Source organism: Rhinoraja longicauda, chromosome 16, assembly GCF_053455715.1.
Source record: "Rhinoraja longicauda isolate Sanriku21f chromosome 16, sRhiLon1.1, whole genome shotgun sequence".
Classification (NCBI taxonomy): Eukaryota; Metazoa; Chordata; class Chondrichthyes; order Rajiformes; family Arhynchobatidae; genus Rhinoraja; species Rhinoraja longicauda.
Window position 1 is genome coordinate 20385015 of NC_135968.1, and position 26250 is coordinate 20411264.

General features: G+C 47.8%; 1 protein-coding gene across 6 annotated transcripts in view; it reads left to right on the top strand.

Moving 5' to 3' along the window:
- The window catches only part of sema4gb (sema domain, immunoglobulin domain (Ig), transmembrane domain (TM) and short cytoplasmic domain, (semaphorin) 4Gb), a 112892-nt gene that overhangs the window by 2366 nt on the left and 84276 nt on the right, over window positions 1-26250 (top strand). For 5 of the 6 annotated variants that reach the window (XR_013548296.1, XR_013548295.1, XM_078413386.1 and 2 more), the window contains exon 2: window positions 14262-14514. Coding sequence is in view for 4 of the 6 variants with exons in the window: in XM_078413386.1 (XP_078269512.1) it covers window positions 14331-14514 (184 nt within the window). In the remaining 2 variants the exon portion in view is untranslated. The remainder of the gene's footprint in view (window positions 1-14261; window positions 14515-26250) is intronic. The other variant, XM_078413387.1, reaches the window with a different exon arrangement.

The window sequence follows — 26250 nt, forward strand, 5'->3', positions numbered from 1 at the left end:
AGCAAGTCGAACAGCTTCTGTAGAGAGAGAGAGAGAGAGAGAGTGAGAGAGGAACAGAATTAATAGTATCTGAAACATTAACTTGCTCCTTTGAAGCTGCCTTAGATATTGAGTGTTTGCAGCACTTTCTGTCAGAAGGCAGACTATTGTTCTGGTTACAATCATTTATATTTAAATTAGTTTAGTCTGGAAGTAATGTGTGTTTTACAGTGACATTTCTGATGTGTAATGAACCTTGTGTGTCTACCCAGGGCTCCCATTGTACAGTTACAGCTGTCTTTAATCTGTCCTCATTGTTGTGTTTGAAGATTCCTGTCAGATTTTCTTTTTATCTCTGTCTCGCTCCCCCTCTCTCTGTCTCTTCCCCCTCTTTGTCTCTCTCTTCCCCCTCTGTCTCTCTCTCTCCCTCTCTCTCCCTCTCTCCCTCCCTCTCTCCCTCCCTCTCTCTCTCTCTCTCTCTCTCTCTCTCTCTCTCTCTCTCTCTCTCTCTCTCTCTCTCTCTCTCTCTCTCTCTCTCTCCTCTCTCTCTCTCTCTCTCTCTCCATCCCTCCCCCCCCCCTCCCTCCCTCTCTCTCTCTCTCTCTCTCTCTCTCTCTCTCTCTCTCTCTCTCTCTCTCTCTCTCTCTCTCTCTCTCTCTCTCTCTCTCTCTCTCCCTCCCCCCCTCCCTCCCTCCCTCCCCTCCCTCCCTCTCTCTCTCTCCTCTCTCTCTCTCTCTCTCTCTCTCTCTCTCTCTCTCTCTCTCTCTCTCTCTCTCTCTCTCTCTCTCTCTCTCTCTCTCTCTCTCTGTCTCTCCCCCTCTCTGTCTCTCCCCCCCTCTGTCCCTCTCTGTCTCTCCTCCATCTCTCTGTCTCTCCTCCATCTCTCTGTCTCTCCTCCATCTCTCTGTCTCTCCTCCATCTCTCTGTCTCTCCCCATCTCTCTCCCCCCATCTCTCTCCCTCCCTCCATCTCTCAGCCTGCCTCTGTCGCTCTCTGAATTTCCCACTTATATAATTGCCAAATTTAATTGAAGTGGAATTACCCAGGGAGGTGTCCTGACACCATTCTTCTCATCCACGGCAAAGTCATTAAGCGACTAAAATGAATCCTTTACAGCCATTTGATGCAGAGTTCATGGATTTTATAGGAAAGACACAAAGTGCTGGAGTAACTCAGCGGGCCGGGCAGCATCTCTGGAGAACATGGACAGTTTTGTGCACCTAGTTGTAGGAAATAAGTTGTCAAGCGGGAAATGCTTACAAGGATGTTGCCAGGATTTGAAGGCCTGAGCTATAGAGAGAGTTTGAGCAGGTTAGGACTCTGTTCCTTGGAGCGCAGGAGGATGAGGGTTAATCTTATAAAGGGTGTATAGAGTCATGAGAGGAATAGATCGGGGTAAATGCACAGAGTCTTTTGCCCAGAGTAGGGGAATCAAGAACCAGAGGAACTTGAGGGGCAACTTTTTTACACAAAGGGTGGTGGGTTTATGGAACGAGCTGCTGGAGGAGGTAATTGAGGCAGGTACTATCATAACATTTAAGAGACCAGGTACATGGATGGGATAAGTTTAGAGGGTTATGGGCCAAATGTGGGCGGGTGGGACTAGTGTAGGTGGGGCATGTTGGTTGCCGTGGGCAAATTGGGCGGAAGGGCCTGTTTTTGCGCTGTATCTCCAAACTAAACTGAGATTTGAGAAATAGCCCAGTGGCGCTCGGCCAGCCCGTTACTCTGGCAAGATGCCACAAGTAAGTTGACCCAAAGTTATAGAAGTAGATGCTAAAAATGATTTGCAGTGAGACCATTTCCAGCAAGGCAGTGATCTTTTTTATCTTATGCAGGTGTGTTTTTGAACATCATGTTGGGACATAAAAGTTAGCCTAGACTACTGCAAGCCAGGGCAAGTGCTGTTCTTCACAGCAATACACTGTTTCTGTTTCTAACACGTTTTCATTTGAGAATATTTCTGCTTCGTACTAGGACTAGCGGGACTGAGCTAAAGGGAGAGGTTGAGTTGGTTGGGGCTCTATTCCTTGGTGCGCAGGAGGATGAGGGGTGATCTTAGAACAGGTGTATAAAACTCCAAAATGGCGGCGCTGCCATAGCAGCTGCGGCTTACCTGCGGTCCATTTGTCTTTGTGTTTTTGTTGTTTTTTTGTCTTAATTGTAGTTGTGATGTGGTGTTTTTGTGTTTGTGTACTATGTGTGTATGTGGGGGGGAGGGGGGGAACTGTAAAATTGTAAATATGTGTTCCTTCCGAACGGAGACCCGACCTTTGTTTTCTGGGTGTTGTCTCCGTTCCTGCTGCGGCCTACCATCGGCCCAACTCCTGGAGCTGGCGGCCTCCAGGGCTCCGGTTCACAGAGCCCGCGGATCGGACTTACCATCACCGGAGCCGGCCGTCCTTGGAGGCTGCGGGCCGCGTGGATGCCGACATCGGGGGCTCCGACAGCGGCGGTGTGTTCGCCCGCCCCGGATCGCGGGGCTTGGGTCGCGGACATTTCACCGTCCGGTGCGGCCTATAATAGGCCGCGGGATATTTCTCTGCTGGGCGGGGGCTTCAATGTCGGGAGCCACGACCGCCCCGACGTGCAGCAACAGCAGCAGCGTGTTCGCCCGCCTGGATCGGACTTATCATCGGCGGAGCCGGCCGTCTTCGGAGGCTGCGGGAGCGGCTGGGACTCGCCTTCGGCTCGGGCCGCTGCGGACCGTCCGGCGCGGCCTGCAACCACAACAACCTGACTGCGGGAGAGTGGCAGGAGAAGGGAAAGACATTGTGGCCTTCCATCACAGTGAGGAGAGGACTGGAGGAGACTCACTGTGATGGATGTTTCTTTGATGGATGTTTCTTTTGTGTGTTTTTGAGGTTGTGTAATTTTAATGCCTATTTAATGCTTTTATTGTTGGACTGTGGGTGACTGAATTTCGTCCAATATTGGATGACAAATAAAGCTATCTTGAATCTTGATTGGGTAGATGCACAGAGTCTCTTGCCCAGAGTAGGTGAATCGAGGACCAGAGGACATAGGTTTATGGTGAAGGGGAAAAGATTTAACAGGAATCTGAGAGGGAACATTTCCACACAAAGGGTGGTGGGCGTATGGAACAAGCTGCCAGAGGAGTTAGATGAGACAGGGATTATCCCATCATTTAAGAAACAGTTAGACAGCTACATAGACCAAACACAGGCAGGCGGGACTAGTGTAGCTGGGAAATGTTGGCCATTGTGGGCAAGTTAGGCTGAAGGGCCTGTTTCTACACTGTATCACTCTATGACTCTCTATGACTCTAAGTGCCTTGGGATAGTTCATTATGTTAAAGGCGCCTTGCAAATACTAGTTGTTAATCCTAGTCATTATTATAATGTTTACACTTTTGCTTTTGATAAGTAAGTCATAAGAATGCTCATGCAGAAAATTTTTCATTTCAAAAATAGACTTTATTCATGTTATGAACACTGTAAATACAATCGGTGCATGTCTTTCTTTACATTTATTGTAGCGTTAATTCAATGCATTCTTTTAAAATGCGTCAATGCTGCTTGCATTTGTTCCTCAAACAATGCACCCGTGAAGGACACAGAACGCTGGAGTAGCTGGCTGAGTCAGGCAGCATCTCTCCATGACACGCACGGATAGGTCACATTTCAGGTCGGGACCCTTCTTCAGGCTGATTGTAGTAGAGGGGAGAAAGCTGGAAGAGAGGTTGGGGGGTGGGGTGGAGACAAAGCCCGGTAAGTGATAGGTAGATACAGGTGGGGGGGGATTCTGTTTGGCAGATAGTTGGACAAATGTCAGGGATGGAAAGAGAAAAAATAGTGAGATAAGGAGACAAGATGCTTGAATTGTGAAGCCATAATACAGGTGGAAAGGGACGGGGGAGTGAGTGGGTAACCTGTTTGCATGTTGGGTACCTAAAATCGGAGAGGTCAGTGCTCATAAGACACAAAGTGCTGGAGTATCTCAACGGCTCAGGTAGCATCTTTGGTGCTCACATTAGACAATAGACAATAGGTGCAGGAGAAGGCCATTCGGCCCTTCGAGCCAGCACCGCCATTCAATGTGATCATGGCTGATCATTCTCAATCAGTACCCCGTTCCTGCTTTCTCCCCATACCCCCTGACTCCGCTATCCTTAAGAGCTCTATCCAGCTCTCTCTTGAATGTATTCAGAGAATTGGCCTCCACTGCCCTCTGAGGCAGAGAATTCCACAGATTCACAACTCTCTGACTGAAAAAGTTTTTCCTCATCTCTGTTCTAAATGGCCTACCCCTTATTCTTAAACTGTGGCCCCTGATTCTGGACTCCCCCAACATTGGGAACATGTTTCCTGCCTCTAATGTGTCCAACCCCTTAATAATCTTATACGTTTCGATAAGATCCCCTCTCATCCTTCTAAATTCCAGTGTATACAAGCCTAGTCGCTCCAGTCTTTCAACATATGACAGTCCCGCCATTCCGGGAATTAACCTAGTAAACCTACGCTGCACGCCCTCAATAGCAAGAATATCCTTCCTCAAATTTGGAGACCAGAACTGCACACAGTACTCCAGGTGCGGTCTCACTAGGGCCCTGTACAACTGCAGAAGGACCTCTTTGCTCCTATACTCAACTCCTCTTGTTATGAAGGCCAACATTCCATTGGCTTTCTTCACTGCCTGCTGTACCTGCATGTTTGCTTTCAGTGACTGATGCACTAGGACACCCAGATCACGTTGTACGTCCCCTTTTCCTAACTTGACACCATTCAGATAATAATCACGGATGCTTTGGGTCACGGCCCTGATTATGGGGGGTGGGTGGGGACGGGGAAGATGTAGCTTGGAGAGAGGAGGGGCAGGACATAGCGTGGCAATAGGTGGACGCAAATGGGGAGGGAGGGTGGGGGGGGGGGGGGGGGGGGGAGTTGATAGGCTATTGGTTGCAACAAATGCCAGAGATTAAAACAGAAGGTGTGGGATGAGGGTTGAAGAGTTGCAAAGTTTGAAGCCCGAGGAAGGAATGTGAGAGGAGGGGAGAAATAGGTGCGAGTCCAGTTGGGACGCAAGGGAGGAGGTGGTGGGGAAGAAGGGGAGGGTTTTTGAGAAAATTCTATCTTTCCCAAAAGAAATCCCTTATTGCATCTCTGGGATGTGGTATCCAGCACACAGCTGTTATTAGTCAGCTTCCCCTGTGTAAATGTAACAGCCCAATCAATCCACTGGGCTGTTCCAAATCTTTCGAGACATCCATTCAAAAATCCCGGCTGGTTGTAGAAATGAAAAGTGTGGAAAATTCCTCCTTTGCCCTTTTTTAAAGAAACATTTTTTTTGCTCGTTAAGTGAACAATGTGTGTATAGGTGTGATTTGTTTGTTGAATGACTGCATCGGTCAGGGATTCATTTGTAATAGTGATCACACGATATTCAGAGGTTATTTATGCTCACAAATTGTAACTTTTGCTTTTGTCTGGCAAAGAGCCACTACCCTTCAACTGAACATTGTTTGTAAAGGTGGATGAATGAGTGTTTTCCCTGCACCAGCCTAAAGTAAATGGGAGACCCAGGTTACGTTTAGTGTAGAGATACAGCGCAGAAACAGGCCGCTTGGTCCACCAAGCCCATGCCAAACACCAATAGTCCATACACTAGCACTATCCTACACACGAAGGACAATCTTATAGAAACTTACAAAATTCTTAAGGGGTTGGACAGGCTAGATGCAGGAAGATTGATCCCGATGTTGGGGAAGTCCAGAACATGGGTCACAGTTTAAGGATAAGGGGGGGAAGTCTTTTAGGACCGAGATGAGAGCGTTTTTTTTCACACAGAGAGTGGTGAATCTGTGGAATTCTCTGCCACCGAAGGTAGTTGAGGCCAGTTCATTGGTTATATTTAAGAGGGAGTTAGATGTGGCCCTTGTGGCTAAAGGGATCAGGGGGTATGGAGAGAAGGCAGGTACGGGATACTGAGTTGGATGATCAGCCATGATCATATTGAATAGCGGTGCAGGCTCGAAGGGCCGAATGACCTACTCCTGCACCTATTTTCTATGTTTCTATTTACAAACTTGAGTGTGGGAGGAAATCGGAAACCCACACAGGTCACGGGGAGAACGTACAAACTCCGTACAGACAGCACCCGTTGTCGGGTCGAGCCCAGGACCCCAGTGCTGCAAGCGCTGTAAGGCAGCAACTCTATCGCTGCGCACCATGTCCGCCCTGAAATTGGAGTGCTTTCTTCAACAAGAGGGCCGCACGGTGGCGCAGTGGTAGAGTTGCTGCCCTACAGCGCCAGAGACCCGGGTTCAATCCTGACTATGGGTGTTGTCTTTGTAAAGTCAGTACGTTCTCCCGTGACCTGCATGGGTTTTACCCTGGGTGCTATCAAATTCATCACACACTCTAAAGACGTGCAGGTTTGTAGGTTAACTGGCCGCTGTAGAAAGATTGTGAATTGTTTCTGGTGTGCAGGATAGTGCTAGTGTACGGGGATCATTGGTCGGCGTGGACATGGGGCTTGTTTCTATGCTGTATCTCTAAACTAAACGAAACTAAACTAAACTAAAGAGGGCCAAGAGGGAGTCGGTGATGATAGATTTAGTGCAGCTGGCACAGGAACCAGGTGCACATGAGTAGAAGTGATTTAACGCAGGGGGTAGTTGTGATCCTGAACCTGAATGAGCAATGGAATTAGATCAAAGACAATTGCACATGCGTCGGGAAATATTCTGGGAAGAAGGCCAAAGTGTGAGACTCCGCTCTGCACCGTGAGAAAGTGGGAGTCAGTGTACGCGCTGCAAACTCCCATTAACATCAGTGTAGGGACACACACTGACGTTCTTTGAGGGACGCCGATTGCCCAGAGATCCCCTTCCCTTCAAAACAGAGCTGTTTAATCTTTCATGGCTACTTGGGGCGGCACGGTGGCGCAGCGGTAGAGTTGCTGCCTCACAGCGCCATTTACCCGGGTTTGATCCTGAGTATGGGTGCTGTCTGTGCGGAGTTTGTACGTTCACCCTGTGACCTCGTGGGTTTTCTCCGGGTGTTCATAAATTCATATGTTCCAGGAGCAGAAATAGGCCGTTCGGCCCATCAAGTCTACTCCGCCGTTCAATCATGGCTGATCCATCGTTCCCTCTCAGCCCCATTCTCCTGCCTTCTCCCCATAACCACGATCAAGAATCTATCAATTTCACCTTAAAAATATCCATTGACTTGGCCTCCACAGCCGCCTGTGGCAATGAATTCCACAGATTTCCCACGTTCTGACTAAAGAATCTCCTTTCTAAAGGTACGTCCTTTTATTCTGATGCTATGGCCTCTGGTCCTAGATTCTCCCACTAGTGGAAATATCCTCTCCACTCACTCTATCCAGACCTTTCACTATTTGTTAAGTTGGGTGTACATTTTCATCCCACACTCCACAAAGACGTACAGGTTAATTGGCTCCAGTAAAGATTGCAAATTGTCCCTAGTGTATGGGACAATGCTAGGGTATGGGGTGATTGCTGGGGTCGGTGCGGGCTCGGTGGGCTGAAGGGCCTGTTTCCACGCTACAGCTGTAAGGCCTAAAGTCTACTCGGGACTCGGGGTGGGGGGGTGGGGGGGGTGGAATAGCGGGGAGAAGCAGGACTCCCACCTATTTCTCCTCCCCATCTTCCACCAGTACTTCCCCATAGCTTCACAATCCACAACTCTTTAAACCCGTTTCACACCTACTGTTCTTATCTCTGTCCTTTGTTCCGACCATCTACCAATCCTCCTCGCTGGTTGTCGACCTCTTGCCTGCCCCGCTTTGTCCGGCCGTTCCCAGCTGCCGCCCCACAATCAGTCTGATGAAGAGTCTCGACCTGAAACGTCACCCACCTATCAACGTTCGCCAAAGGTGCTGCCTGACCCGCTGACTTACTCCAGCACTGTGTGTGCTTTCCTCCTCTCTCCCGCCCACCTCCAACCCACACGCTGACCTTCGAACACAGAAGATGACCTGTGTTCAGCTGAACTGTCAACACAGCCCGGAGTGAAGAAACTATGAATGATTATCGAGCTCAGCTAGTGGACAGGTCACACACCAGCTCACTGAGTGGACACCAGGTGCTCTTTGGTTTAGTGAGCAGATTGTCACAGGTCAAACATCGTCAGCGACTGGTCACACAAAATAAAGTTGGGAGAGAAGCAAAAAAAAGTTTCTATGACATAAAGAACTTGAGAATATTCTCATTTCTTCTGGGCAGCTCCTGTTGATAAATGTTTTTGGCTGCTACACATAGAGGAGTGAGCAGGAAGTTAAATAAATCTGCCTTTGGAGGATGTCTTACAGCACCAAACACCCGGGCTTGATCTTGACTACGGGTGCTGTCTCTGTGTACGTTCTCCCTGTGACCGTGTGGGTTTTCCCCATGTGCTCTGGTTTCCTCCCACACTCCAAAGACGTAAGGGATTTGTTGGTTAATTGGTCAAATAAATGGTAAAACTGTCCCTAATGTGTAGGATAGGGTAGTGCTGGTGAACGGGGTGATCGCTGGTTGGATCGGCAGACTCAGTGGGCCGAAGAGCCTGTTTCCGCACTGTATCTCTAAAAATCTCTTAAGTCCTAGTTTGCTCAGCCTCTTCCTAAAGCTTAGGCCCCTTGGGTCCTAGCAACATCCTCGTAACTCTTCTCCGCACCCTTTCCAGCTGAACAACTTCCTTCTCGTAGCAGGGTGACCAAACATTGAACGAATGTACCTTTCTTCGTTATCTGTGTGTGGTTTGATTGTACTCATGGACGGTCTGATTTGACTGGAGAGCATGCAAAGAAAGGTTTTCACTGAGTCTCGGTGCATGTGACAATATTAAACTAACACCAAATACCAGTTCCTTTCGATGCCGGAAGATGCAGCAATTCTGCGGACACGACGAAGCAATGGCCAAGAAAGCACACCAACGCCTCTACTTCCTTGGAAGGCTTAGGAAGTTCGGCACATCCCCAACAACCCTCACCAACTTCTAAATATGCACTGTAGAAAGCATTTCATCAGGACGCAACACAGCATGGTTTGGGAACTGCTCCATCCAAGACCGCAAGAAATTACAGAGAATTGCGGACACAGCCCAGACCATCACACAAACCAACCTCCCTTCCATTTACATTGACACTTCCCCCTACCTCAGCAAGGCCACCAGCATAATCCACTCACTAAGTAGAGAGCGATCCTACCAACTACTTTATTGGAGAGCCTCGGACTATCTTTAATCGGACTTTACTGGACTTTATCTTGCAGTAAATGTTATTCCCTTTATCCTGTATCTGTGTACAATATGGACGGCTTGATTGTAATCATGCATAGTCTTGTCGCTGACCGGATAACACACAGCAAAAAAGCTTTTCACTCTACCTCGGTACAAGTGAAGAATGATAGACTAAACGAAACTAAATCTAAACAAAACTAGTTCTGCCATGCTCTCTGGCTAAGCAGTAATGCTTGCACCGTGCCCAGGAGTGCAGCATTTCCACAAAGCATGGGGATGTGTTCCAGTACATCAGTGGATGTCTGGAACAAAGCCAACATTCCCCTGGGAATGTCCGTGACTTTGCCATCCTGGGGATCTCATTAGTTTAGAGATGCGGTGTGGAATCAGGCCCTTCGGCCCACAGAGTCGACATTGACCAGCGATCACCCATTCACACTAGTTCTGCGTTATCCCACTTTCGCATTCTACACACTAGGGGCAATATACAGAGGGCCAATTAACCTACAAACCCGCATGTCTTTGAAATGCAGGAGGAAACCAGAGTACCTGGAGGAAACTCATGGGGTCGCAGGGAGAATGTGCAAACTCCACACAGACAGCATCCAGGGTTAGGATCGAACCCGGGTCTCTGGTGCTGTAAGGCAGCAGCTCTACCTGCTGTGCCACTGTGTTGCACACTTTTTCTGTGAAAGGATAGTACAGGTGGTGCAACTGTAGAGTTGCTGCGCCAGAGACCCAGGTTTGATCCTGACCTCGGATGCTGTCTGTGTGGAGATTGCACGTTCTCCCTTCGACTGCGTGGGTTTTCTCCAGGTGCTTCGGTTTCCTCCCACATTCCAAGGACATACAGGTTTGTAGGTTTAATTGGCTTTATAAATTGTCCCTAGTGTGTAGGATAGAACTAGTGGTTGAAGCGGGTTTGGTGGGCCGAAGGGCCTGTTTCCATACTGTATCTCTATACTGAACTATACCATACTACACTATTGAATGAAGCACAAAAAAGGAGAAGGATGTTTTGAGTCGGGTTGTTAACACCATCTGAGGGAATAAAATAAAACTGAACGATTGTGCGTCATGCACATACAGTATCAGCAATTCACACAATGTAAGTCGAATTCTACATTATTCAGCTTCTCGGAACAGGGAAGTAAAATATGTCGGAAAGAACTGCTGATGCTGGTTTAAATCGAAGGTAGACACAAAATGCTGGAGTAACTCAGTGGAACACGCAGCATCTCTGGAGAGAAGGAATGGGTGACGTTTTGGGTTGAGACCCTTCTTCAGACTGATGGGTGACGTTTCGGGTCGAGACCCTTCTTCAGATTGATCACTGTAGGAAGTAAAATAGTGTGTGTGAGGGAAGTAAAATAGTAGGATTGGAAAGTAGCACACCAACACTGGAAGAATAGTTGCACTTGTTCTTTTAAAAAGAGAAGCTACATTCTTTGATTAAAATCTGGTGCACAGATTGAGGCCGTTCTGGAACTGAACCACACATCAGCAGTTACTAATGGTTTGGGTGATCTTATAGAAGTGTACAAAATTATGAGAGGAATAGATTGGGTAAATGCACAGTCTATTGCCCTGAATAGGGGAATCGAGAGGCAGAGTACATAGCTTTAAGGTGAGGGGGGGTTAGATTTAATAGGAACCTGAGGGGTAACCTGGTGGGTGTGTGGAATGAGCTGCTGGAGGAGGGAGTTGAGGCAGGTACTATCGCAATGTTTAACAAACATTTGGACGGGTACATGGATGGAACAGGTTTAGAGGGGTATGGGCCAAATGCAGGCAGGTGGGACTAGTGTAGATTGGTCGGCGGGGCAAGTTGGGCCGAAGGGCCTGTTTCCGTATGCCGTATGACCCAGTAATGGCCTGTTTGCTAAATTCCCATCCAATATCCAGCGTCGGTGAATGTGCAGCTGATGTTTGTGCCAGCAGTTAATAAAGCTCTCTGCAGAGTGAACAGAGATTTCAACAACTTTTAATAGAGAATAATACAGTGGGGGGGGATTCAAATGGAGACAAATTTGTTTTTGCTGGTGGTGTGGAGAAACTACTGCTTGTTCATTGATTCCCATGTGAAGATCGGAGCCTGCCGGTGTGCTATATATTTTAAAGGTATTATCCTGATAAATGTTGCCCTCGGTGACAGGCATTCCACCACGCCAATAATACTGTGAAACCAAGCTCAATAATTTATCGAGTTATAGCATTTACAGCTTATTGCTTCTGTGAGCCTCTCACTTTCCCCCGAGCTGTGACTATCTTTGCTGCAGAATTTCCCGTCAGCTATTCTGGTTCGCAGCTTGTTATTGGGAACTAGGAAAATTGATTCCAGCATGTCTGTTGTCTTCGGTGCTGTTTTTATAGTTCTCTTGTATTTCTCTCTCTGCCTTCCTTGCTTTCTTCAACAGAAATTCAGTCAGCTTCAGAGAGTCCATTTCTCCTGCTTTTGCAATGAGTTCACCAGAAATGTAGTCAGAATATACTCCTTTTTAAAATATTTGCATTTGCATTGCGTTTCACCTCTGTACTATATATCTGTGCCTCTCAGCACGGTGGAGTCGCTGCCTTACAGCGCTTACAGCGCCGGAGACCCAGGTTCGATCCCGACTACGGGTGCTGTCTGAACAGAGTCTGTACGTTCTTCCCGTGACCTGCGTGGGTTTTCTCCAAGATCTTTGGTTTCCTCCCACACTTCAAAGTCGTACAGGTTTGTAGGTTAATTGGCTTGGTATAAATGTAAATTGTCCCTAGTGTGCTTAGGATAGTGTTAATGTGCGGGGATGGCTGGTCAGTGCGGACTCGGTGGGCTGAAGGGCCTGTTTCCGCGCTGTATCTCTAAACTAAACAGAATTAAACTAAACTAAACTAAACTAAACTCATTGTCTCTGTCTGTTTTCCCCTAAATATCAGTCAGTGTGTGTGTGTGTGTGTGTGTGTGTGTGTGTGTGTGTGTGTGTACGCCCCTCTTTAATCAAACTTTACTGCATTTAGATAGAAACAAATTGCTGGAGTAACTCAGCATCTCTGGAGAGAAGAAATGGGTGACGTTTCAGGTCGAGACTCTTCTTCAGACTTACTGGACTTTATCTTGCACCAAAAGTTATTCACGTTATTCCCTCTATCCTGTATCTATACACAGTGGGCAGTTGGAATCATGTCTAGTTTTTCTGCGGACTGGTTAGCACACAACCAAAGCTCTTCACTGTACCTCGGTACACATGACAATAGACCAAAGTGGCTGAGCACTTCAACTTCCCCTCCCACTCCCAGCCTGACCTTTCTGTCATGGGCCTCCTCCAGTGCCATAGTGAGGCCCACCGGAAATTGGAGGAACAGCACCTCATATTTCGCTTGGGCAGCTTGCAGCCCAGCGGTGTGAACATTGATTTCTCCAACTTTAGACAGTTCCTCTGTCCCTCTCTTCCTCCCCCCCCCTTCCCGGTTCTCCCTCTAACTTCCTGTCTCCACCTATATCCTTCCTTTGTCCCGCCCCCCTGACATCAGTCTAAAGGAGGGTCTCAACCCGAAACATCACCCATTCCTTCTCTCTTGAGATGCTACCTGACCTGCTGAGTTTCTCCAGCATTTTGTGAATAAATACCTTCGATTTGTACCAGCATCTGCAGTTATTTTCTTATTCTAACTCGGCCTCACCCTGTTCACTCCCTCTTTTCATCAATTTCTCACTCTTTCTGACTTGGCTCCTGTTTGTTTTAATCTGTCTTTCTGTTGCATCTAGACACAAAGGTGTTGGAGTTTTGGTTTAACAGTGAGTCAGGCAGCATCTCTGGAGAACATGAATGGGCGACATTTCGGGTCGGGACCCTTCTTCAGACTCAAACCTCCGTCTATCCATGTCCTCCAGAGAAGCTGCCTGGCCCGCTGAGTTACTCCAGCACTTTGTGTCTGTATTTGTAAACCAGCATTTGCAGTTCCTTCTGTCTACGTTTCTGTTACAATTTCTCTCTGTGCATCCCAGCCTCTCTCCCAATGTCTTTCTTCCCCCCCCCCCCTCCCTCCATCTACCTGTGTGTCTCTTTCATTGACCCTGTCTGTCCCACTGTTTGTTCCCTTGTCTGCCTACATCTACTCGCCAGGAATTTTTGCATCAACAAATCGGGCCATTTTTTGATCTCGCTGCACCTTATTCCTCAGGGAGTTGATGAGCCAAACATTTTGTGAAGAGCTTGTCACATCAAGGTTTTCCCGCGTCATTTAAAAATTGTAGACACAAGGAAAACTCACCAACATAGTTCTATCAACGAAACCATTGCTTTATAACATTTTATAGATAGTGCACAATATTTGAACACATTGTCACGACATGATAAGTGGGGGGAAGAAAGACGGATGAGAAGGAGGGGCAGGACAAAGCCTGGTGAGCGATAGGTGGATACAGGTGAGGAGGAAGGGGGTGTTTTTGATGGGCAGATAGTTGGACAAAGGTCAGAGGTGACAAGACAAAAAATGTGAGGAAGGGATAGAAGAGGTGCGAATTGTGAAGCCAGAGGAAGAAATGGAGGGAGAAGGAGAGAAATGGGATGAATGTTTAGGGAAGAGAGGGAGGAAAAAAGGGTGAGAGAGAAGGGGGGGGGGGAAATTGTTTGCCAATTTATTTTTAGATTTAGAGATATGGCGTGGAAACAGGCCCTTCGGCCCACCAAGTTCACGCCAACCAGCGATCATCCCCTACACTAACATTATCCTACACAGTGGGAATAATTTACAATTTTTACCGAAGCCAAATAACCTACAAACTTGCACATTTCTGGAGTGTGGGAGGAAACCGGAGCACCCGGAGAAAACCTACACAGGTCACAGGCAGAACATACAAACTCCGTACAGGCAGTACCCGTAGTCAGGATCAAACCCGAGTCTCTGGCGCTGTGAGGCAGCAACTCTACCGCTGCGCCACCGTGCCGCCCTAAATAAGTTAGTTACCTACAATGGGAGAGTTCAAACTGTTAGGTTGTAAGCTACCCAAGTGGAATATGAGGTGTAATGTCTCTGATGCATTGACGTGTAATGACAAATCTTTTGACGGTACTCTCTCGTTTTCCACAGTAGTTATGCGCCTACTACCGAGGTGCGTGGAAGATCATTCTGGAAGCATGACTGCTTGATGCAGAGTAAATGTTGGCAGCTTGTATCTTCACCTGTCTCCCAGCTATACCTACACACGTCACAATGCCCACACAGAGAGGCTGTGGCACTGGAGGGCAACTCTTCCTGGCCTTAATTCTCGGAGTTACCCTGTGCCTGACAACGCACGGTTTGGATTTCGACAATATTCCCAGATGGACAACATGGATACAAGGTAAACATTCTGGTGTTGACATGAGCAGGTGCACGCAGCGGTAGAGTTGCTACCTCACAGTGGCAGAGTCCCGGGTTCGATCCTGATTACGGGTGCTGTCCCTACGGAGTTTGTATGTTCGCCCTGTCTCCGTGTGGGTTTTCTCCGGGTGCTCCGGTTTCCTTCCACACTCCTACAGACCTACATGTTTGTAGGTTAATTAACTTTGGTTAAAATTGTAAAATTGTTCCCAGTGTGCAGGATAGTGCTAATGTATGAGGTGGTTGCTGGTCGGTGTGGACACGGTGGGCTGAAGGGCCTGTTTCCATGCTGTCTCTAAAGTCTAATGTATTAATCAGAGGCTGTATATTGAGGCTGCAAAGTACAGCCTTCAAGTGGCGAACACCATATTGCAGTATAAAGTGTGATTGACTTCTATGGTTAGGTAACGGGTGTTTTACAGAGGGCATTGTCTTTGAGGGTTTCAAGGTTTCAAGATCATTTTATTGTCACATGTACCATAAGGTACAGTGAAATGATGTCGCTTTATAATATTATAGTGGGGTCAGTTTAGAGATGCAGCTTGGAAACAGGCCCTTCAGCCCACCGAATCTGCACCGACCAATGATCACCTACCTGTACACTAGTTCGATCCAACACACCAGAGACAATTTTACGGAAGCCAATTAACCTACAAACACGCGCGTCTTTGGAATATGGGAGAAAACCGGAGCACCTGGAGAAAACCCACGCGGTCACAGGGAGAACGTACAAACTCCGCACAGACAGTACCCGAGGTCAGGATCGAACCCCGGTCTCTGGTGCTGTAAGACAGCAGCTCTGCCGCTGCACCACTGTGCCTCCCTGTGGTTGGGGTGCAAGAGTTATTTAATGGTGTAATACTGTATGTTCTGCGGGGACCTATGTAGACGTTCCACACTGAGTACTACAGTGTGTTTCTATCACTCCTGCCTTCTCCCCATTCTCCCGCCTTCTCGGGCCTAATACGGGACAAGGGCGGTCCCGTACGGGATAAATCAATTTAGCCCAACTTATGGGATGTCCCGGCTAATCCGGGACTGTTGGCAACCCTACCCAGTAGCGTCAAACGCTCACCATATGTTAACCGACTCATTCCTGGGATCATTCTCGTAAACCTCCTCTGGACTCTCTCCAACGCCAGCCCATCCCCTTCCTCAGATATGCGGCCCAAAACTGCTCACAATACTCCAAATGCAGCCTGAGCAGTGCCTTATAAAGCTTCAGCATTACATCCCTGTAGAGAGAATAAAGCACAGTTGGTTATCAGTTGAACTGGAGGCCTCAGTAATCTTTTACTCTCTGTACTTGTCTATTTGCATCAGATTAGAACTTGTTAGAACACCATTGCTGTGGCTTTTGATGTTTCATGCTGGAAATTGTGATGCAGGATGTCAGGCCCAGCTTAATGCAGCTGTGGCTGCACTCTCATGCTGAGGTAGTTGTCCAGCGGCACAGGTATTGGGTCGGAAATGTGGTTTGTAAAAACAGCAGATGGTGGTTTATACCAAAGTTAGACACAATGTGCTGGAGTAACTCAGCAGGTCAGGCAGCCTCTCTGAAGAAAAAGAGTGGGTGACATTTCAGGCCAGTACCCTTCTTCGGACTGAGGTCAGTCCTGACTCAAAATGTCACCTACCCTTTTTTCTCCAGAGATGCTGCCAGGCCTGATGAGATAGTCCAGCACTTGGTGTCTCTCTGTGGGATGAAGGGTGTTGCTTGCCTTCAAAATTCACCTGTCATTGCCTCGTTCACCCTCAACTCATCTCTTTGTATTTGCTAACTCCTCTCCACCCTTTCAGTCCAGATGATGGGACTGGTGAAAGGCTTGGATAGAGTGGATGTGGAGAGGATGTTTCCACTAGTGGGAGAGGCGTGGACTAGAGGTCACAGCCTCAGAATTAAGGAACATTCTTTTAGGAAGGAGGTGAGGAGGAATTTCTTTAGTCAGTGGGTGGTGGATCTGTGGAATTATTTGCCACGGAATGCTGTGGAGGCTAAGTCAGTGGACATATTTGAGGCAGAGATAATAGATTCTTGATTAGAATGGGTGTCAGAGGTTATGGGGAGAAGGCAGGAGAATGGGGTTAGGAGGGAGAGATAGATCAGCCTTGATTGAATGGCGAGTAGACTTGATGGGCTGAATGGCTTAACTCTACTCCTATCACTTATAACCTTATGAAGGGTCCCGACCTGGAACATTGACCGTCCATTTCCCTCCGCAGATGCTGCCCTACCCGCTGTGTTCTTCCTGCTGCTCTCCTTTTTGTTTGCTGCCTTCTATGTTATTACGTCACCAGCTGCACAGCCTCACTGGTCGAGCCACTGCCTCACAGCGCCAGAGACTCTGGTTTGTTCCAGACCTCAGGTGCTGTCTGTGCGGAGTAAGCACGTTCTTCCTGTGACCGCGTGGGTTTCCTCTGGGTGCTCCAGTTCCTTCCCACATCCCAAAGACGTGCGGGTTGTAGATTAATTGGTCCACATCGGCAGCACCCGAGGTCAGGACCGAACCCAGGTCTCTGGCGCTGTGAGGCAGCAGCTCTGCTTTGCTTCCATTACAGGAAGGATGGGCTAAGGAGTAATGAAGTCCCTTCAAAGTCTAAAGAGCTCTTTCATCTCCCGCACCCTTGCATCCCTTATAAACACTGGCAATTGTTGCACTGTGCTGACTGTCAGATTCCACACAAATATTTGCACATTATATCCTGCATGCTGCTATGACGATTCAGATCTCGTACAGCCCAGATAACCATACTGTGGTGTAGGATACAGTAATTTAAAAAAAACCAAGCAAAGCATTCCTCCTACATTGGGTGACTAATATTCTTCTGCACGGCAGCCCAGTAGACTAATGTAGGATATACATGGTGCTTTAAAACTATTGAAACAAGGAACTGCAGATGCTGGTTTACAAACAAATTAACATGTAAAGTGCTGGAGTAATTCAGCAGGTCGGGCAGCAGGTAGGTCTGCAGGATCGTAGACAGGTATCGGGTCGGGAAACGAGGGAAGGGGCCCGACCCAAAGAAGGGTCCCGACCCGAAACGTCACCTATCCATGTTCTCCAGAGATGCTACCTGACCCGCTAAATTACTCCAGCACTTCACGCCTTAAAAGGGGAAGCACATTGATACAGTGGCAGAGTTGCTGCCTAACAGCGCCAGAGACATGGGTTCCATCCTGACTACGGGTGCTGTCTGTATGGAGCTTGTAAGTTCTCCCTGTGACCTGTGTAGGTTTTCTCCGGGCGCTCCAGTTTCCTCTCACACTCCAAAGACGTACAGGTTTGCAGGTTAATTGGCTTCGGTAAAATTGTAAATTGTCCCTAGTGTGTAGGATAGTACTAGTGGATGGGGTGATCGCTGGTCAGCGTGGACTCGGTGGGCCAAAGGGTCTGTTTCTGTGCTGTATCTCTAAACTAAACCACATTGAAGTCATAATTCGTACTCAGTGCTCACCTCACCACCTCTTCATCTAACCCCTCCCGCCTGCCATTTCATCGAATTCATTGTTTTTAGCGTGTGGTTTTAATGACTTCCTATTTTATGCATTTGCGTTAGTCACCTTAACCACAAAAGGCCACTTTAACACCTCACCACTTCCTACACAGAGAAGCTTCTCCTCAACTGCTTATTGGGTTTTTTGCTGGTTCGTTCAGGTCCCTACTTTTGTTCCCAGCATGCAGATGCAGGGTAAAGGGAATAATGTTCAGTGCAAGATAAAGACCAGTAAAGTTCGATTAAAGATAGGCCAAGGGCATTCAGTGGATATTTTTAAGGCAGAGATAGCTCGGTACAGGGGTCAGAGGTTATGGGGAGAAGGCAGGAGAATGGGGTTAGGAGGGAGAGATAGATCAGCCATGATTGAATGGCGGAGTAGACTTGATGGGCCGAATGGCCTAATTCTACTCCAATGAGGTCGATAGTAGCTCAGGACCGCTCTCTAGTTGTTGGTATAGTTGGTCTCTTGTGTCATCTGCTGTCAATCCCACGTTATAAATATGCATCGGCTTCCATTCACCCACGAGTCCTGACCCTGATTTGTTCTGCCCTTTTTCCTACCTTTAGTTCCCCACCCGCTTTCAGTCTGAGGAAAGGTTCTGACCTGAAATGTCACCCATCCTTTTCTCCAGAGATGCTGCCTGACCCGCTGAGTTACTCCAGCACTTTGTGTCTACCTTCTTTATAAACCAGCACCTGGAGTCCTTTACCACCAGACCCAGCAGCCATAGCTCAGAATAAAAGGACGTACCTTTAGAAAGGAGACGAGGAGGAATTTCTTTAGTCAGAGGGTGTAAATCTGTGGAATTTATTGTCACAGGCGGCTGTGGACACCAAGTCAATGGGTATTTTTAAGGCGGAGATTGACAGATTCTTGATAAGTAATGGTGTCAGGAGTTATGGGGAGAAGGCAGGAGAATGGGGTTTGGAGGGAAAGATAGATCAGCCGTGATTAATGGTGGAGTAGACGTGATGGGCTGAATGGCCTAATTCTGCCCCTAGAGTTTACGAACGTATGCTTCCATTTTAAAGCCCTCAACGCTGTTTTCAAGTGTTGAGTTTGAAGCTGGGTTCTGTGTTCCTCCAGGCTTCTCATGCTGCCAATTATTGACTCAATCCTTCAGTTACTGAACTTGGCGTATTTTACTGAAGGGACATGATGTGTTTGGTTTCTGTTTAAACTCGATGCCTCCAAACGTTGGCAAATGCTGTTGGTTTTACAGAGACAGCTCCGTGTCATCCATCGTGACGCAGCTGAGAGAGCCCACACCTGCCGGGGCTCCGGCCTGGGGAGGGGGGGTTTGGAGCAGAAACCGGAACCATTTAATGAGCAGGTTCTGCAAACGAACAGTGCCGAGAAAATGCTGATCATCAGCCAACTCTGGAAGACAGTTCTTGTGCGTTTTGGTGTGACTGTTTTTTCTGTTCGAGGGCCAGCCTTGGTGATATTTTACAGTCCAGTCACAGGTACACTGGGAGGTGCTTTGATGGGACCTGGCCAGGACTGCCTGTGTGGGACATTCTGTGTAAATATGACAAGTGTCTTTCTGAAGGATTAGGCGGGGACTTTTTCTGTTGCTGAGTTACAGTGATGGAATGATTGCTGAGGACTTTATTAAGGAGATTTCAGTTTCATTTTCTAATTCTGGTGTGTGCATGTCTGTCTGTGTACACATTTGTGTGTGCATATCTCTGTGTGAATGTGCTTGTCTGTGCCTGGGCGTGTGCCCTTTGCTAATGTGTTTGCGCGTGGGTGTGTGTGTGTATGTACACGTCTGGGCTAAGCATGTATGTGTGTGCACACATGTACATGCGCATGTGTGTCTGCGTCAGTGTGTGTGTATTTCAATGAGGGTATGTGAGCATGCATATGTGGGTATGCGTGTGTGAGTGGTTGGTTCAACATCTCACTGAGACACCTTCCAACAGCACGGCCTGCCTTCTGTGCTGGGCTGCATGTACATGGATGGACGCGTACATGGACAAAAAGGTTTAGAACGATTGCCCAAAGTTCATATGTCGTAGGAGCAGAAGTGGGCCATTCAGCCCATCAAGTCTATGCTGCCATTCAATCATGGTTGATCTATCTTTGATTGGCTTTTAATTGTTAATTTTAATCTCTAATTGTCTTCGGTACAAATTGCAAATTATCCCAAGTGAATTGGATAGTTCCCCCTGTGACTGCGTTTTGTTTCTCCGGGTGCTCCGGTTTCCTCCCACACTGCAAAGATATACAGGTTTGTCGGTTAATTGGCCTTGGGAAAATTATAAAATGCACTTAGCGTGTAGGATAGTGCTAGTGCAAGGGGTGATCGATGGTCGGGGCGGACTCGATGGGCCGAAGGGCCTGCTTCCACACCGTATCTCTACAATCTACTTATTGACGTTGATTCATCCAACTGCAGCAGTATCGTCGGTGACACTAAAGATTGAGTTGTCATTGTACTTGGCCACAGGGTCATGGGTGTAGAGGGCGTAACACAAGAAGGAGAGAGAGATTACATGATGGAAAATTGTATGAAAGGATACTGTGTGCCACAACTGCATATTCATTGAGAATAGGCCATGCCTGTTGTTCAAAGCAGGGCTTTACCTTCAGCCTCAGCTCCTGGGCGATGTTGAAATCCATCAACTGGAGCTTGTATGGCTTTTGTTTGGGTTCTCGGTAAACCGTTTTGTTAATGGGCTCCAATGTTGCTTTTGTTGTTTTAGCTGTTATTATGCCGTCAATCCCGCAGAAAGCTTTTGTTAATGCGCTGCTGAACCCAGTGTCAAGGTCGCGCTGTAACATGTAGTGGTTGAGGCTTTCTCTCCCCCCTCCCCCCCCTTTCGCCAGGAGGAAACTGGAGCACCCGGAGAAAACCCACGCGGTCACGGGGAGAACGTACAAACTCCGTACAGACAGCACCCGTAGTCAGGATCGAACCCGGGGTCTCTGGCGCTGAGAGGCTGCAATTCTATCGCTGCGCCACAGTGCCCACTAATAATCCTAATTCAGTTCATTACCCCTTGCGGTTGTTGGATTTCCAGCTGCCGGTTTTGAAGTTCATTGATTTTTCCTGCGGGAAAGCAGATCGTCAAACAACCAAACGTCAGATCCAGCCAGAGGTCATGACAAATGGCTGAAAGCAGGGACCCGGGAGCCCACTGCCTGAACAGGGAAGGGCGCGAGAGAAGACTGACCCACTCACAAAGCCTTCAGGCTCTCCCCCATTACCATCCCCGCCTTGCCTGCAGTGAGGACGTTGTTGCAGCGCGTATGATGTGAACTTCACCTGCGATCTGCCAAAGATTACCGTCGCGTTGAACGAGTCTTCAAACAAGAAATATCCCCGTCGAATCCAACTGAATAAACTTCCTTGTATAGGAAGGAACTGCAGAGGCTGGTTTACATCGAAGACAAGACACAAAAGGCTGCAGTAACTCAGCGGGTCAGGCGGCAGCATCCCTGGAGAATGTGAATAGATGACCCTTTAGGTCGAGGCCCTTCCTCAGACTGATTGTAGAGAGGGAGAAGAAAGCGGGAAAGGGAAGAGCTCTACGAGACGGCTTCTAAGTGCAGCTTGTGGTCGGGCGCATTTAAGGAAGAGGCAAAGATAGACATAAAATGCCGGAGTAATTCGGCAGGTCAGGCAGCATCTCTGGAGAAAAGGAATAGGTGATGTTATGGGTCGAGACCATGCTTCAAACTGAGAGTCAGGGGAGATGGAAACGAGAGATAAAAGGTCATGTCATAAGTGAAAGGAGCAGAATTAGGGCATTCAGCCCATTGTCTACTCCGCCATTCAATCATGGCTGATCTATCTCTCCCTCCTAACCCCATTCTCCTGCCTTCTCCCCATAATCCCTGACACTCGTGAAAAGATACAGAGATCAAATTAACTTGTTTTAATCCAGACTTGCTATCACACCCATGTGTTATTGTATTCGATCTGTCCATTTGCGTATCTTTCATCATTTGTTCTCTTTGTACCTCTTCATATCTCTCGTTTCCCTCTCCCCTGACTCTCAATCTGAAGAAGGGTCTCGACCCGAACATCACTTATTCCTTTTCTCCAGAGATGCTGCCTGACCCGCTGAGTTACACCAGCTTTTTGCGTACATCTTCCGAATAAACACCCTTGATGGTCACTGTACCAGAAAGGAGCAGGAATAGAAGGCCTGATCTTGGGAGACTTTGACAGCAGGGTGCCTTGCCTTGCCTCGAGCAAGCAGTGATAGTTAACAGAATAATGAAAGTGATAAAAATCACTCATTATTTTGCTGCAGCTGTGACTCCCAGCTCGTGAGCGTTGGCAGTACCTGCGTTGTCGCTGGATTTAGTTTTTTGAGGGAGTGGGTAAGGAGCTAAGCTGGGTTAATTGCCACTGTTTGCCATGAGGCAGGATCCAGCAGGGCATTCTGGGACATGTGGAGCATACTGTGGCTCCTGCAAACAGTTAAATGCCACCAAAATGGACCTGGATGCCCAGGGGCTCAACTGGTAGAGCCACTGCCTCACAGTGCTAGAGACCTGGGTTCAATCCAGGTAAAGGGAATAATGTTTAGTGCGAGATAAAGTCCTGTGGAATCCGATTAAAGATAGTCTGGGGTTTCCAGTGTGAGGTAGATGGCAGCGAAAGTATGCAGACCGTGCCACATTCTGTTGGGTGTCTGAATGATTAGACTGGGAAGCAGCTTTGTCCCGCTGTGTTTCTTGGCATGCTTGATGATCATGGCGAGTTTTCTTGTACCACTTGGGATTGTTTGACGTCCTAGAAGGCTGTGGAGGCCAAGTCAATGGATATTTTTAAGGCAGTGATAGATAGATTCATGATTAGTTACGGGTGTCAGAGGTTATGGAGAGAAGGCAGGAGAATGGGGTTAGGAGGGAGAGATAGATCAGCCATGATTGAATGGCGGAGTAGAGTTGATGGGCCACACGGCCTAATTCTACTCGTATAAGTTCTGCCCTTATGGCTTGTATGCAGCAAACCAGGGCTTCACCTGCGAATGTACCACGCGGTTGATCCGTGGTCTCCGGTTGGGGAACGCTCGGGTTGTATTCGTCGGCCGACAGTCTTCCACGCACTCGATGACGAAGTCAGTCATGGCAGCAGCGTGCTCGTTCTGGCTCACCGTGGAATCCCTGAATACGGACGGACCCAGACCACTGACTCAAAGCAGTCGCATTAGATGTCGTCCGTGTCCGCTGGCCAGCGCTGGGCGGCTCTCTGCACCGGATCCTCCTGAATCCGTTTTTGTTCAGTTAGTGCCCACTGACCTTCAACACTCTGTGTAACTCTCTGGTCATTGTCACAGCACTGTCTGCCAGGTCAAGCTGTGTCCATATATGAGGCCGTTCTCACGAGGTAATTGCAATGGTGCATTAAATACTGCATCAGTAGCTGTTGGATGCTTTGGGATGGACGAATGCTTGGAAACCTGCTGCAGAAACACAAGACCACGTATTGTTGGCTTTTGAACTCAGCATGGTTCGAGTCATATCGAGAGAGGACGCAGAAACAGGCCCTTCAGCCCACCGAGTCTGTGCCACCCATCAAGCACCCATTTACCCTAATCATGCATTAGTGCTTTTTTATTCACCTCACCTACAGTGCAGCACAGTGGCGCAGTGGTGGAGTTGTTGCCTTACAGCGCCAGAGATCCGGGTTCAATCCTGACTATGGGTGCTGTCTGTACGGACTTTGTACGTTCTCCCTGGGACAGCGTGGGTTTTCTCCGGCTGCTCCGGTTTCCTTCCACATTCCAAAGACGTACAGGTTTGTAGGTTAAATTGGCTTCAGAAATAATTATAAATTGTTCTTAGTGTGTAGGATAGTACAGGGAACGGTTGGACGAAGGACCTGTTTCCACGCTGTATTTCTAAACTAAACTAAACCTACTCATCAACTCCTGTCCCGACCATTCACCTACACTCTCGGGGGCAATTTACAGCAGACAATTAACTTACCAACCCAGACATCTTTGGAGCGTGGAAGGAAACTTGAATGACCAGCAACGGAACCGTCCTCTCACCAACTATAGTCGTCCTGATCTCCCATCTACCTCATAGGAGACCTTTGAACTCTGTTTAATCGGACTTTACTGGACTTTATCTTGCACTGTACATTATTCCCTTGATCATGTATCTGTACACTGTGGGCTGCTCGATTGTAATCATGTATAGTCTTTCCACTGACTGGATAGCACGCAACGAAAAAGCTTTTCACTGTACCCCATGACACGTGACAATAAACGACAATGAACTCGTTAAGTTTAGATTAGCTAAACTGTAACTAAAGGTATAACTAAATGAAGTCAGGATTGAACCAGGGTTTCTGGCACTGTGAGGCAGCAGCTCTCTCTACCAGCTGTGCCACCGTGCTGCCCTGACCTCATTGCTCACAGTGGATGCCGGAGTGAGTTGCCTTCAACAGAGTGGAGCTGCCACGTGTCACAATGCTGCCTTTGTGACATCCTGAGGCTGTGAAAGGCACGCTGCCCAAATGCAGGCTCTTAAAGCTACAGTCCTCCAATTCCAACAGTTTGCCTGACTGCCTGACATTGCATTGGACTGTTCCCTTTAAATATCCAGCACAGAAACAAACCATTGCAAAGAAATGCGGCACGGTGGCACAGCGGAAGAGCTGCTGCCTTACAGCGCCAGAGACCCGGGTTCGATCCTGACCACGGGTGCTGTCTGTACGGAGTCTGCACGTTCTCCCCGTGACCTGCGTAAGTTTTCTCCGGGCGCTCCGGTTTCCCCCCACATTCCAAAGACGTGCAGGTTTGTAGGTTAATTTGGCTTTGGGGTGGTCGCTGGTCGGCGTGGACTCGATGGGCCGAAGGGCCTGTTTCCTTCTGCGCTGTATCTAAAGATTCAAGATTCAAGATAGCTTTATTGTCAATCAAATTGGGCAAAATTCAGTCACCCACAGTCCAACAACAAAAGCATCAAAATAGGCATTAAAATTACACAACTGAAATTAAAATTACTAAACTGACCTAACCTAAAATTCTACTGAGTGACAGCGAAGCAAATTTAAACAAATAGCCCAAGGAGTAAAGAGGCGGGGAGATGTGTGTGCGTATGGAGTAAGAAGGGAGGATTTGCATTGTAATGAGTAATAATTTGGCATGTTCTTCCCTCTGGGCTACGGAACGCAGGAAGCATCACTTGATGGACTGAAGACAGATTGCCACATGTTGACTCATAAATAAAGAATGAGTTGCTGCACCCTGATTGACACAGGATAAAAATACAATGAGGTTTCTGACATCCTCACTCGTGTCCTATTCGTAGCAAGCAACATCTGGAGGGATGCTGTCCTATCTTCACAGAGGGGAGGCAATGAGATGCGGGCAAATTTAAAATAATTGAAATTGGGCGTCAGTACATTTTTCTCTCGCCGATTTGAATTTGTTATTCGGCTGTACAAAGATGGAGACAATACGCTGCTGATTTTAAAAATTAAAAAAACTGCTGTAGAAATCAGTGTGTCAGGCAGCATCTTTAGAGACTTCAGACTTTAGAGACTTTACAGATGCTGCATGCAAACAGGCTGTATGGTTTTTGTACTTTCTCCCTGTGTTTTTTCCAGGTGCTCTGGTTTCCTCTGACATTCCATAGACGTACAGGTTTGCAGGTTTGATTGGCTTCATTAAATATTGTAAGTTGTCCCTGGTGTGTGGGATAGTGCTAGTTTAGTTTAGTTTAGTTTAGAGATACAGCACGGAAACAGGCCCTTCGGCCCACCAGATTCGCGCTGACCAGCAATCCCCACATATTAACACTATCCTACACACACACGGGACACTTTTTACATTTACCAAGCTAATTTACCTATGTGCCTGTACGTCTTTGGAGTGCGGGAGGAAACCGAAGATTTCCACTGCCAATTGGAATTTGTAATTCCGCTGTCAAAAGATGGAGACAGTTCGCTGCTTAACTCAAAAAAACAAACTGCTGTAGAACTATGAAGCGATTGGACACGTTAGAGGCAGGAAACATGTTCCCAATGTTGGGGGAGTCCAGAACCAGGGGCCACAGTTTAAGAATAAGGGGTAGGCCATTTAGAATGGAGATGAGGAAAAACTGAGAGTTGTAAAAAATGAGAGTTGTAAATCTGTGGAATTCTCTGCCTCAGAAGGCAGTGGAGGCCAATTCTCTGAATACATTCAAGAGAGAGCTAGATAGAGCTCTTAAGGATAGCGGAGTCAGGGGGTATGGGGAGAA